Source organism: Mesocricetus auratus, unplaced genomic scaffold (genome assembly GCF_017639785.1).
Source record: "Mesocricetus auratus isolate SY011 unplaced genomic scaffold, BCM_Maur_2.0 Super-Scaffold_100676, whole genome shotgun sequence".
NCBI classification, from domain to species: domain Eukaryota; kingdom Metazoa; phylum Chordata; class Mammalia; order Rodentia; family Cricetidae; genus Mesocricetus; species Mesocricetus auratus.
This window is the reverse complement of record NW_024429266.1, coordinates 50,642,272-50,656,549: the sequence shown is the minus strand read 5'-3', so window position 1 is coordinate 50,656,549 and position 14,278 is coordinate 50,642,272. Positions and strand designations below refer to the sequence as shown.

Below are 14,278 nucleotides of genomic sequence, written 5' to 3'. Positions count from 1 at the left end.
TTTTAATAGGTCCCCAGACCCCACACTGTGTTTGTTTTGTTTGTATATTTGGTGTTTCAATTATATACTGAGGGGAATTTCTTTTCTGGTCCCGTCTATTTGGTGCTCTGTATGTTTCTTGTACCTTGATAGGCATCTCCTTTTGATTAGGGAAGTTTTCTTCTATGATTTTATTGAAAATATTTTTTGTGCCTCTGACCTGGGTTTCTTCCCCTTCCAGTGTTCCTGTTATTTGTAGATTTGATCTTTTCATTGTGTGCCAGGTTTTCTGAATGTTTTGTGACTGTATTTTTTTGGATTTAACATTTTCTTTGACAAAGCTTTCCATTTCTCCTATCTTGTCTTCAAAGCCTATGATTTTCTCTTCCATCTCTTATATTCTGTTGGCGAGGCTTTCTTAGGAGTTTCTGGTCGAGTTCCTAAGTTTTTCATTTCCAGAGTTCCCTCCATTTTTTTTAGTTGATTTCTATTTCCACTTTCAGGTCTTGACCATTTCTTTTTATTTCCTTCCACTGCTTGTTTGTGTTTTCATAGTTTTTAAAAAGGGATTTATTCATTTTCTCTTTAAGGACCTCTATTATATTCATAAAGGTTTTTTTAAGGTCTTTGTCTTGTGCTTCAACTATGTTTCCTTTCTCAGGACCTACTTTGGAAGGGTTGCTGGCCTTTAGTGGAGACATTGTTCTGGTTGTTACTGGTCGTGTTTTCATGCTGGTGTCTAGGCTTCTGAGTATGGGATGATTGCAATTCTAGGTGTTGATATCAGGTTTTGCCTTTTTTGTGTGGGTGTTTTGTTCCTTGGTTTCCTGTTGCCTTGTCTATTTTTAGGAAGGTATTGCCTGGTAGGGAATTATTCTAGGACCATGTTAGGTGTGACCACTGAGTGTTTGGAGTTTCTGGGTCTTGAGAGTTGATATTTAGGAATTGGTATGCAGTAAAAGATGGGGAGTGCTGAGGCTGAGGGGAGTATAAAGGAGGGAGGGTTCCCTGGAATCAGGGTAGAGAGTGAGAAGAGGCCAGAGCAGGTGCTTGCTACAAAGCCAGGCATGAGATTGGGAGATTGAATTTGGAGGAGAGGAAGTGAAGATCTGAGCTAGCCAACCAGCTCAGCTGGTCTTTTTGCTTCTCTGGAAGCCTGGGCTGGTGTGTTCCCCTTAATGCCTGCTGGAACAAATGATTTCAGACTAACAGTGAGTATAGAAATTGTGGTGGGATAACACGTTTTGTATTGAGTTTGAAAACTGTATCTTAAGGACTGTCTTTCCTTTCTTCCTTCCTTCCTATCTTTCTTTCTTTCTTTTTTCTTCTTTTTTTTTAATAAGGCATGGTTGAATTGCTATCTGAAAATGAGGGCTTGAGCCCTTAAGTAAGTTAATTAATATTTTTGATTTTCATGTCCCTAAATGGAAAATTTCAGAGGTATCACATATTTATGCAGAGTTTTCTAGACTCCCACACAAAGCATCAACAGGCTTACTGTGAACCTGTGCAGCCTTTCCTCCCTTGACAGACTATATCCTAAGCCTTTGGACAACTCTGGTCTTGGACTTCTCTGTTCATTGTGGTCTCTATTGTGTTTCCCATGCCCCTGCATTCTTTCTTGTTTTCCCTTATTTCACTGAAGCCAGGAAAAAGAATTTGTGAACCCTGGAATGGCCGAGCATGGTGTTTCTCTACCCTCATACTCCATCAGTGGCCTCCTTACCTCTGATTGGAAGGCATTCATCATCTCGCTTGCAGGGTCTCTACTGAGGAGTTGGTAACATTTGTAGTTGGTCTGGAGTCTTACCTCTTTATCTTCTTGGAAACACCGATTTTGTTTTTTCTATTCCTATTCTTTAATGTCACAGAGACTGAAGCATGGCTTCCTCACTTCCTGTGTCATCACATTCTGAGTCAGAAGACTCAGCTCTGAAGAGGAGGGGTCATTCTGGGAATACTTTAAGCAGTGCTCTCTTTTCTTTCTTTGGGAGCCACCACTATTCATTGGCCAGATAGAGACTGGTGTTGTGGTGTCTTCTCTCTATTAGTTGTCCGTTTGTCTTTTTATTCTAGTACCCAGTGGATTTTCTTATGATGTTCTCTATCTTTCCATGTTTTGAGGTGTTTTCTCCCTCATCTTTTAGAATTTCTGAACCCCTCCCCCCACAGTTTCATTATCGCTGTGGGAGTATGGTGGCTCACAGGGTATGGAGTATATGTGAAGGTCACATAATTATCGCTGTGGGGGTGGGGTGGCTCAGGGACTATAGAGTATGTGAGGAGGTCACATGATTGTCACTGTGGGGGTGGAGTGGCTCAGGGGCTATGGAGTATATGAGGAGGTCACATGATAACTTTGTGAAGTCAGTTCTTCAGCCAATACTCTGTGATTCCAAGGATTGAACTCAGGTCCCTACAGGCTATCTTGTCTTCTCTCTTTCTTGTTTTCCAAGGGTACTTTTTAAAGGTTAGTTTACTAGCACCCCCTTTTATTCATCTCCTGAGAGGATAAAGGCACTTTGAAATTCTCCTCTGTAGTATGGTATGTTTTTGTCATGCTTTTTCATTTGTTCATTATAAACATACATTTGTCTTCATATATATCATGCTTAAGCTATTTAAAATATTATTAGTGTATATAACTAATGTATAGGAGTGTGGGTATGTGCATGACATGGTACACATGTGTATATCAGAGGGCAACTTTCTGGGGAGTCATTTCTGTTCCTTCTTTACGTGGGTTCCAGGAATTGAACCTAGACACCATGCTTGCATGGAAAGTGCTTTATCTAAGCACTGAGCTATCTCATTGACCCTAGGCTGTTCATTTGTATTGAAAGAGAAAGAAATAAACTGAATTAGAAAATAAGTGCTGTGAAGTACTAAGACTCTGCTTGAAAAATAAGCAAGTAAATAAATAATAGTAAATAGTATGCAAATACATAAAGAGTAGTTTTACATAGCAAAATTGATTTTAAATCATAATTGGTTTTGTTATTGAAAATCAATTTATTTTATGGATAAATTTTTAGGATGGACTTTATTTGTAATGATGGTTACATAGTTTCTAAAGAATTGTATACATTGTTCTGTTGCATTATGTATCAACTGGGTAATCTTTATAAAGAAATTCAAGTATTGCTATGTACTGCATAAGTCAATGATATACCACTGTGCAGTGGTGGTCCTGTGACATTGCTACCATCTTAATTTATGTAGATGCACTTTGGGATACTCACATGAAGGACACATTTCTTAAGGTCTCCCTTCTCTCCAATAAAGTGACATGTGACTGCAGTAGTACCTAGTTTTATAGTTAGCTCTTTTATACCCTCATACAGTGGTTGCTTTGACATAGGGTTAAGTCATTTTTGCAGCTGGAAGTGAGTATATTGCTATAATAATAGTAATACATTTTCTAGAATTGGTAAAGAAAACATGGCTAGTTCTTTTCTGTTCTCCAGGATCAATGCGTTTTAAAGATTATCAATTCACTTTTCATTTCCCTGCTTATTTATTGGTTCAAAACTTTAGGTGTTTTACATACCCACAAATTCTCTTCCAGTTACTTGCCATGGTTTGAAGTGTACTATAAGCTTCTCAACACTCTAGCAGATTACTTGGCAAAGGAACTGGTAAGCCGACTTCTTTCTCTATTGCTTTATTGTGTTAAAATATACATAGCATAGAAGGAGCAGTTGTGCTATTTCAAAGATTATAATTTTATGGTATTTATCATAGTCACATTATGACATACCTGGACAAACCCAAACTCTGTTCTCAATAAACAATATTTTACCATTTCCTTTCCTTTTCTCCCCTGGCATCCATCCTGATATCTATATTTGCCCTCTTAACTGAAGGTCCCCACACAGGTGGATGTCACGTTTGTCCTTGCTTGTGTCGCTTATTGTAGTGTTGAAGGTCCCAGTGCTGTGCCATCTGACAGAAATCTCGACCTTTTTAAAGCTGGCTGATATTCCACTGCATGAATACAGTACACGTTATTTCATCATTCATCTGGTAGTAGACATTTAAGCTGCATCTACCTTGTGTGTATTGTAAGACATCAGCATAGATGATTGTTTAGCTGCCTCTCTCATCAGACCCATTTATAGTTGGTGGTAGAGAGCTTTGCAGGCATATATGAAGCTCCTAGTTCAAACAAAACAACCTATTCTATTCTGGTAGTTACATTCAGGGTTTTTTTTTTGTTTGTTTGTTTTTTCATATACCTGGAGGTGTAAATACTGCATAGTGGGATAATTCTGTTTCATTATTTGAGGGAAGATACCTGCTATTTTCTGCTATGGCTTTGCATTGACATTAGCAATGTACAAGGATACTTTTAATTATTTGCTTCCTATATGTTTTAATTATTAAATGACCTTTGCTTTGTTTCAGGAAGATGATTTGAATGAAACTCTAAAATCACTCTATAACCAGCCAGTACCAAAGGCAAATATGCCTGTCAACTTGAGTGTGGTAAGGACTTTGTAACTTCTCTTTGGAGACCATCCTTTCTTACTTGGAACACATGCCTGTTCCAGGAGTCATTTGCCAAATTTCCATTTCTAGAAAATTTCAGTGACTGTGTTAACCTTGCTTAGTGCTAATGTCAAGACTTGTGACATGGTGTGATTCATATAACTTACATTTCATATTGTTATAGCTGTTAAATTGAAGAAATAAAGAGCTCTTAGGGACTAACAGTAACTAAATCTGTGGGAATATTTTGGTTGACCCACATGTACACTCACACACACAAACAGAGAGAGAGAGAGAGAGAGAGAGAGAGAGAGAGAGAGAGAGAGAGAGAGAGAGAGAGAGAGAGAGAGAGAGAGAGGAGAGACAGCCTCTCCTAAAATGAAGCGTGTTTCAGAAGAGAAAGTTGCATAGTAAAATGATTCCAGCTAAAATGTCCTTGTCTTTCCTTACATGTGAGTACCTTCCAGGTTAGTTATGAAACCCTGGAATGTGATCAGTGTTCGTGTGAACACACTCTTATGATGCTAATTTTCTGCTGAGCGTTAGTGACCTTTGCCATTTACATCTACTCAGTTTGATATACCAGGATTTGTATTGTGGGGGCTTGTAAATATCCAAAGTTGTAGATAAATGTGGAGGTTTTATTCATATCTTTTGTTAATTTTTTGGAAAATAGATTTATTTATTGATATTATCATTGTTTCCTGTGAACATATTGTTTTCTTTTACTCAAAAAAAGGAGAAAAAATTAATAGGACAATAAAAACTTTGAGGAAATTCAGCTTGAAATCTTTATTCATGTGAGGCCTTTCACAGTTTTGAGTTATCGTGAAATTGTTATGCTCATAATCTTTCTTTGGAGATAACTCATCGTGACTGTTATGTCCTGCACTGCATGGATAGCATGCTCTTATATTATTCCATTTCTGATGTCAGCCCTGTTTGTGCTCTCATTCAGACTTTTAGCAGTTCTACTTAAATATGTCTTCTAAAGACTGTCAGAGTAAACTCCCTTAAGATATTATTAGTTCTCTTTTACAAACAATTGTAACTCCTCACTTTGGTTGCAATGAAAAACATTTTAGTGGTGTTCTAGGCAACCACTCCACCATAGAGACACACCTCTGCCATCAACATCTTTTTATTTAACATTTTTTTCATAGTCTATTTGATCATATTTTTCTTTCTTCCAACTCCTCCCAGATCCTTCCCCACCTTTCTATCCCAACCAACTTCACATTCTTTCTCTCTCCAAAACAATAACAAAACTTAACCAACCATCCAACCAAGAAATAACACAAGTATAACAACAACAACAACAACAACAAAAATCCCCAAATAAAGCAAAACACACACAGTTGAAAGCCATGAAGTCTGTATTATGTTGACCAACTACACCTGGGCATGAAGATTGCTCTAAAATCTAGTTGATATACTCAGTGGCACTCTATTGAAGGAAACTAATTTTCTCTTTCCCGGTAGATATCAGTTGTAAACAGCTTCTTGGTTAGGAGTGGGACTTGGAGTCCATTTCTCTCTCTTAGTGGTGGCTCGTGTCTGGCTTGAACCTGTATAGGCCTTGAGCATGCTGTAAGTTCATATGTACATCAGTCATGTTGGGTCTGGAAGACACTGTTTACTTGGAGTCATCCGTCACCACTTACTGTACAGTCTTTCTGCTTCCTCTTCTGCATTGAGGGGAGGACTTTGATAAATACATTCCATTTAGTGCTGAGTGTTCCAAAGTCTCTCATTCACTGCAAATTTTCCAGTTGTAGATCTCCGTGTTAATTTATATTTATTACAAGAAGACTCTTCCCTGATGTGGTTATAGCAATATGTCCTTGGGAATCATTTTATTACTAAGTTATTTTTGCAGAATAATAGTATTAGGCTTTCACTAAGGAAAACCACTCCATGAGATGGACCTCTTCCTGACATTGCTGAAGTAGCAAAGAACCTTTAAAACTGTTTTTTGAGACAGAACAGTGCATGCTGGCTGTGAGCCTTACTGTGTAGCTCTGGCTGGCATCCAGTTTACAATTCTTCTGTTTAACCTCCCACATAGCCATACCTGACTGTAACTCCCCATTTTATGTAGACAATTTTCAAACTTTGGCATAGACTTTCAGGGTCATCAACTTAGCTTTACGCCATATTTTTTTTTCTTTCTGTATCACTGTTTTACCCCACTCTGGTCTTACTGTTGTAATCAACATCTGAAGTACTTCCTTTTCACTCTGAAGCCTGCTGTAGTCTGACTGGCTTTAGAACCTGCTGATTCCTTGTTCTGAACCTCTCACCGCACGATTGACCATGTTTGTTCCTTTTTGAAGTCTTTGCTACCTTCTCTGTGTTTTTGTTTGCTGAAAACTGTCACAGTAGATAGAATCATTTTTTTCCACCGGAGACTATGGAAAAGATAGCCCAGGAGAACTTGGAATTTTAAGCTCAAATTTGGAAGTCTTCAGCAGGCATAGGTGTTGCTATCTATACATTTTACTGGAAGCATAAAGGAAAAGCTCAGATATATTCTCCCAGACAGACTATTATGAAAAGAAAAGGAAATCATGTGACAACTAGGGAAAAGATCAGGTAGAGAAACTCAAGACTCACAGGTCATTGGATTCCAAATAACGCAGAGGCCATCATCAGTAGAGTGCTTTCGAGAGGTAGGGGAAGTGAAGGACATCAAAGGAGCCCTGGATTTAATGAAAAAAAAAAAGACATCATTCTTTTAAACTATTATATTTCTAAAGCAATACAGATACTTAGTGAAAGAGCTATGTACTCAATTAAACTATACACACTTGTTTAAGTAATGGAGGCAGCTGGTGTCAGATATTCCTAAGTAGTGACAGTGCTCTCCGGTAGTGACAGTGCACTCCAGTAGTGACAGTGCCCTTCAGTAATGACAGTGCCCTCCAGTAGTGACAGTGCCCTCCAGTAGTGACAGTGCCCTCCAGTAGTGACAGTGCCCTCCAGTAGTGACAGGCTCCAGTGCTTGCTGTTCTTGCAGAGCACCATTATTTTCCCAGCTCCCTGTAACTCTGGTAGTCAGGCATCTGATGCGTGCTTTGGACTCCACAGGCACACTCACACATGTGTGCATATATACAAACACACATCATATAAGTTTAAATAAATCTTTATAAAACGTATTATGTTCAAGTCTGTTATTTATTTTATCTTTTTGGTTTTGGTACTGAGAACTTTGCCATTCACTACTGATCTGTGTTCCACACTCTTATTTTCTGTGTTTGTTGATGGGGCATGCTGTGTTATCTCTCTGATTCTATGAGCGCAAGGTTTTTTTTTTTTTACTGAATATATGAGTGAAATCATGTGGTTATTTGTCTCTGTTTTATTTAGTGTAACATTCTTCAATTTAACCATATTATCACAAGTGACAAAATTTTACTTTTAGTAGCTATGTTTGTTTATGTGTATAAATAAAATTACTACTAGAATGTCTGTGCATTGGTGCAAGGCAAGAATGCTATTGTGACTGGGTGTTGGTGGCGCACGCCTTTAATCCCAGCACTCGGGAGGCAGAGGCAGGTGGATCTCTGTGATTTCGAGACCAAGCCTGGTCTATCGAGCGAGTTCTGGGACAGGCTCCAAAGCAATACAGAGAAACCCTGTCTCGAAAAAAAATAAAAAAAGAATGCTATTGTGTGCACACTCAAGAATGGGGTTGCTGCATCAATAGCCCAATTTTACTTTTACCTTTTGGAGAAGCCTCCATTTTGTTTGCTGTATTTCCATTTTCACCAGCAGTATTAGTGTTCTCCTTACAGTTACCTCAGCGATTTCTACTTTTCATCTGCTTGACAATATTTCCTGAACTAGCTTATTAGAGTTTCTATTTGTATTTCTCTAATGCTTGGTGATGTTAAACCCCTTTCTATGTACCTGTTGATCAGGTGGGCTTTTGAATTAACAGTCCATAATAGCGTTCAAATCTTGAGTACCTGTTTTCAAACTATAGTTATCTAATATACTAGTAAAATCCATTTATGGCTTTTATATGAAGTTCCATAATAATTATTTTGCTTTCAACAGCAGATTACTATGTTACCAGACCTACCTGTCCCATTACTGATTGGCAGTGTGGAAACTGGAGCACTTGTCCTGAACTAGCCTTGGAGACTAATTTTATCTCACAGATTGAAGCTGATGATCTTGGAAGTCTTTATTGGGAGGCTTGGAAGTGATTATTATCACTGGAATATTGCAGATTATATGAAAAGTTAATATGTAATATACGGGTTTTCTTTTTATAACTGTACTTGCAAAAAGATCATTAAATATCCACTGTCTTTGTACTCATAGTGCAAAACTTTGTGCAGAACATTTGCAGAACAGATCAGCAGGTCAGAATCTAGAATTTCCTGCATCACGAGTGTCATTAGTCTACTTTCAGTGCATAATGTAGCAACATGGGTTTGTCTCAGTACGCAGAAAAGTTTTTGTGTAAGCTTCCTCTTTGAAAGTAAAATGCTCATTCTTCTCTCATAAGAACCCAGAGCTATTTATTGCCAGTGAGCAAGTTCTGAAAGATCAGCCCTCACTGATGCCGGTGAGTGAACAGGGCCCTGACTTCTCAAATCACCATTCGACAATCACTGTGCCTTCTGATTTATTCACTCTGGTTCTTTGGAAAATGGGACTATTTAAAAATAATCATTTCAAAGTTTTCTGTTTATAATTTCTTTTTTCCTAATTTTATGAGCTGCAATAATGTGAAAAGCAATCCAAATAAAGCTGTTTAATAGACGTAAACCTGTATTTTCTCTTTTCTGTAGTATGCTGAAGTAGAGTTAGTACATGACATTTCTGTCACTTTTTTTTTTCTTGGTCACAGGATCATCTTGTGACTTAAACTGTCTTCCACTCTGGAAAATTATGCATTATGACTGTTCAACAGCCTCTTACTTGTTTGTCTCTGTTTAAATACTGCTGAAAGTTTCTGTTCCAATCTTTAGATATAAGACAATATTAAATATATTCCTATAATTAAGACATCAAATGATTTAGGAACATAATATGAACAGAAAAGAGAATAATTTGATGATCGCACTTTGATTTGGGTGAATAAAATGGGGGACTATTTTTGGGACACTGGGGTAGAGACTCATTATCCTTTTCATATAGATATCTAATGACATTGCTTTATTTGTTCTGAAAGTTAGTATGTTTCTATTGGTATATGAATAAGTTCATAGTTTTTTGGATAACAGATACATTTTTTGTTCAAGACAGAATTTCTCTGTGTTACCCTGGCTATTCTGGAGCTTGCTTTGTGGACAGGCTGGTCTCAAACTCACAGAGATCCACCTGCCTCTGCCTTCAGATTGCTGGGATTAAAGGTGTGTGCCCCCATTGCCTGGCAGCAAATAAATTTTTTAAAGATTTATTTATTTGTTTATTTATTATGTATACAGTGTTCTGCCTGCATGTATGCCTGCTGGCCAGAAGAAGGTACCAGGTCTCATTACAGATGGTTGTGAGCCACCATGTGGTTGCAGGGGATTGAACTCAGGACCTTTGGAAGAGCAGTCAATGCTCTTAACCTCTGAGCCATCTCTTCAGCCCCGCAAATACATTTTTAAGTTTTAATCTTTTAAAGGTTATCTTTTATTGTTTTCTAAGTAATATACTTGCTACAAAACAGTTATTATAGTTTATCATAGAACCCTAGGACTTAATAGATTTTACAGACTCTTTAGTTAGCGTGCTTTTATTTTTTTCAGTCTGCCTAAGTCTATATTGAGAATACATGTTCACAGGTATATTTAAATATGTATAACCTTTTGATAACATACTCTCTTTTGGTCTTAATACTTGTGCAGAATCTTATTCTGCTTCTGCCCAATTTCAGAATCTCTCTCTATTTTTTTTTAACATTGCCTCTGGTATGAGTTTTTAAATTTACCATTCATCTGAGATTCTGTCACGTTCAAGTTCATATTGGTAGTCAGTGGCATTCATCCGTGAGTGTTTTTTCTGATTTTTATCGCAAATGAAATGTGATTGTTTAATTCTTTTGTCCCTCTGTGCTTTTTTGTTGCTGCTTAGCACTCCTGTTTCATTGCCCCTGACGTGACTGGACTCCCGACGATACCGGAGAGTGTAAGTGTCTGTGATACCTCTAAAACTTTTTCATCATCCACACATTGCTTTGTTCTCACTGTGTCTCTGGAGAAAAAAGATGAGAAAGTAAGAGACCTCTCCCCTTCCTTTCCATGTATCTATTCCATTATTCCTTTCTTAATGCCTGGGCTGATGAGGAAAAGGAGGAAAGAATTTCTGCTACTGGGATGGTTCATTAGGGCTTCCCACACTCAGCTAGCTCTGGAGCTTGGCTGCCTGAAAAGGGCGGAGGTGTAGAGCTGTGACTTCTGCCAGGGGGAACAGTGATAACAGGAAAAAAACGTTCATTTTACAGTTACTTTAGTAAGCAGATCATTGAATTTTAGACTTCCTTTCTGTAACTTTGTTTAAATCATTAGTGTCCTGGTTGTTGATTTCCTGGTTTTAATTTAATGCAGTAGGCATTTTATTAGACTTGAAGATACTATAAGAAAGAGGTAATGATGATTGTTACATTGTTAATTGTAGCTATACTGGAAATACTTTGTGCTTCTCAAGAGTCATCTAAGTTAATACTTTCTGTTGGAAATTTCGTGGATAAGTGGAAATGGTGGATATACTTCCATGCCATCTGACAGCTGTGGGAAAAGGAAAATACCTTAGATCTTTAAAATCAACCAGTTATAAACCATCAAATCAAAGGAAAATCACTAGGAAGATTTCCTACAGGTATTCTTGAATGTATTTCAGATGAGCACAATTTTTCCATATCGTTTTCAAACCATTATAGCATTTACTTTCTCAAACACATGAATTGTTAGTGAAGGGCAACTATACATATGTGAATTTTACTTATGTTTGTGTGTGCGGCTGCTCATGTGTATGTATACATGTCTGCACGCATGTGAGGAGCCTGAGGAGCTGGAGGTCAGCTGTGGGTGTCCTCCTCTGTCATGCTCACCTTGTTCTGTGGGAAGGGCCGAAGCCAGAGCTTCCTGTCTTCCCTGAAGTTCACCTGCCTCACCTCTCCGGTGCTAGGATTACAGGAGTGTGCCCTTACATCCAGTCGTTTACCTGGGTGCTGAGGATCTCTCAACTCAGGTCTTCATGCTTGTGTGGCAAGGGCTTATCAGCTCAGTCATCTCCCAAGCCCCCAATTGTAAATTTTCTAATATCAAACTAAGACTAGCAAATTAAAATGTTTTAAAAGATCAATCCTATGAATTCCATTGAAAGAGCTTTTCAGAGAAGCCTATCAAAAGACTTTACATAAACTTGATTTTTACAATGTGGTTCAGGATAGACCATCCAAGCTCTCTGGGTCTTGTAATGAATCCCTGATCCTCATTCCTGGTGGGCACAGGCTCATGGATGCTTACTGGATTGCGGCTCAGATGTCCGTGACCCTGTCACTCGGAAGTCTCCTACATAGTTACTCTCCTCTTCTCAGATGTCCGTGACCCTGTCACTCGGAAGTCTCCTACATAGTTACTCTCCTCTTCTCAGATGTCCGTGACCCTGTCACTCGGAAGTCTCCTACATAGTTACTCTCCTCTTCTCAGATGTCCGTGACCCTGTCACTCGGAAGTCTCCTACATAGTTACTCTCCTCTTCTCTAGCTACCTCTGCTTACATTCACTTGAAAATAGCTAGAACTTTCCATTTTAGTTTTTAATTTTTATATATCAAGAAGTGGGGAGAGGGGGGGACAGGGAGCGAGGGAGAGGAAGACAGACTGGGTACAGAGGTCGGGGGAGAGAGAATATGAATAAATGAATCTGTGTAGGTTAGATGACAGTTTATAAGATTTGGCCCTCTCCTCCCCACCATCTGGTTTCCAGCGATTGAACTAGGTTGTCAGGTTTCTAGGCAGCAGCCTTTACCTGCTGAACTTTCTTGGGAGCTCTAGTTTTATCTTTCAAGACTATCACTTTCAAATATTTAAAGAAACAAACGTTCCATTGAAAACAGGTCACTAAGAACATAAAAAATAGCTTTATGTTATCACTGCATACCTTCCCATTGTCCTGTTGAGGGAAATCGAGTAGAAACACCCAGCAGTACTGTATGTTACAGGGCAATTCTCCACTTAGGGATGTCTTTACTGTAACAGAGTAACTCTGCTGCATGTTATAAAGGTAGAATTGAAATGGAGTTGAGTTGGGAGGTGAAGGAAGTCTCAGAGACAGTGGGAAGTGAGCCTCTCCCGACCAGGTTGAGCAGCTCACTGAGACTTCAGAGCATCTTGTAAAATCCCTGCCTTCTACAAGTTAGAGAAACAGGTAGATTTCTTATGTTCTTGCCCCTCCCAAGTTCAGCCTTTCAGATCTTTATCTACCCCACCCTACTTTCTGTGCATTAAAATATTTGCTTTCTAAAATGCTCAGGACTTATTTATTATTTATTTTTAAGCAGCAAGTTGAAAGTAATTACAGAGAACAGGACCTATGTAGCACCGTGAATGTAGCCAATCCCCATTTTGTTTTGTAGTAGAAGTCTAGTGTGTATTAAATTGAGGAGTCAATTTAGAACGTCACAGTTATATTTGATTACAGTAATAAAAATGAAGCCTGATGAAGCAAAGGATTATTTATAAGTCTGTGTTCTCCACTGGGTGCCTTGGGTACTGGAGAGAGAATGGGAAGCATGAAGTAATTCAAATATATTTTTCAAGAGCAGCAGTTTCGCAAACATCAGTGTATATGTGAATCACCAGGAGTGTTTGGTTAAAACTGGGACCCTTGAAACATGCCCTAAAGGTAACAATTCAGTAGGCTTTGGTTGAAGCTGGGGAAATTTGAAGTGTGGATAGGGACTGGGAAGTGTGGGATCCATCCTGTGGAAATCCTTTGAGAAATACTTGTATAGATAGGTTATGCTTTAAATGATGGTAGGATGCAGCATGTTGTGTGTTAGCAGAAGAGCATTGCATTTAATTATTATTAAAGAATGCCCCTTCTAATAATCTCCTTTTGAACTTGAAGACTGGTAAATGAGTAAGCTGTTTTCCCTCGTATTCCTGCGAACTGGAGCTCAAACAGTTCTTTTCCCTTGCACAGAGAAACCTGACAGAGTACTTCGTTGCTGTGGATGTGAACAACATGCTGCGATTGTACGCCAGCATGTTGCACGAGAGGCGCATCATTATTACCTCGAGCAAATTAAGCACTGTAAGTCCCTCACACTTTCTCCTTTGACTAACACATCTTGAGTGCTTCACAAAGAGACCTAGAAACGTCTGCAGATTTAGAGCTGCATTACATGTACTTAAAAAGACAATATCTACATATTTTTAATATATGGTGTTATCTGACTCTTGAAGTATAAAAGTCTGATTGATAGAGCCCTTCCTAGATGCATTAAGTCAGGTTAATTATTTTCCCTTATCAGGACATGAGGTGTTTTTTTCCCCCTTTTTAACCTCTCTGGAGTTCATTTTAGTGCCTTCATCACATGGAGAACTCTTAAGAGCTATTATGAGATCTTTATTATTCACTTGTGGCTTTTTCCATTGGAGCTACTTGAAAGAAACTGCACGGCCATAATAATAGCTGCTATCCTAACCTGGTAATAGCAGATTCATCTTTGTTGCCTTGTGGGGCTTAGGAGTAGATTCTATAATAGTTCTGGTTTGAAGGAGCTCTTCAGACTGATAATAACTTAAAAGTCAAAGAGGCATTTTTAACAAATCACAGGTTTTATGGCACTCACT

General features: G+C 38.4%; 1 protein-coding gene across 4 annotated transcripts in view; it reads left to right on the top strand.

Moving 5' to 3' along the window:
• Dennd1b (DENN domain containing 1B) overlaps window positions 1–14,278 on the top strand; it is a 207,267-nt gene that overhangs the window by 85,874 nt on the left and 107,115 nt on the right. For 3 of the 4 annotated variants that reach the window (XM_040737712.1, XM_040737710.1, XM_040737714.1), the window contains 5 exons: window positions 3,548–3,617; window positions 4,387–4,467; window positions 8,993–9,052; window positions 10,552–10,605; window positions 13,626–13,736. In XM_040737712.1, coding sequence (XP_040593646.1) covers window positions 3,548–3,617; window positions 4,387–4,467; window positions 8,993–9,052; window positions 10,552–10,605; window positions 13,626–13,736 — 376 coding nt within the window. The remainder of the gene's footprint in view (window positions 1–3,547; window positions 3,618–4,386; window positions 4,468–8,992; window positions 9,053–10,551; window positions 10,606–13,625; window positions 13,737–14,278) is intronic. The other variant, XM_040737711.1, reaches the window with a different exon arrangement.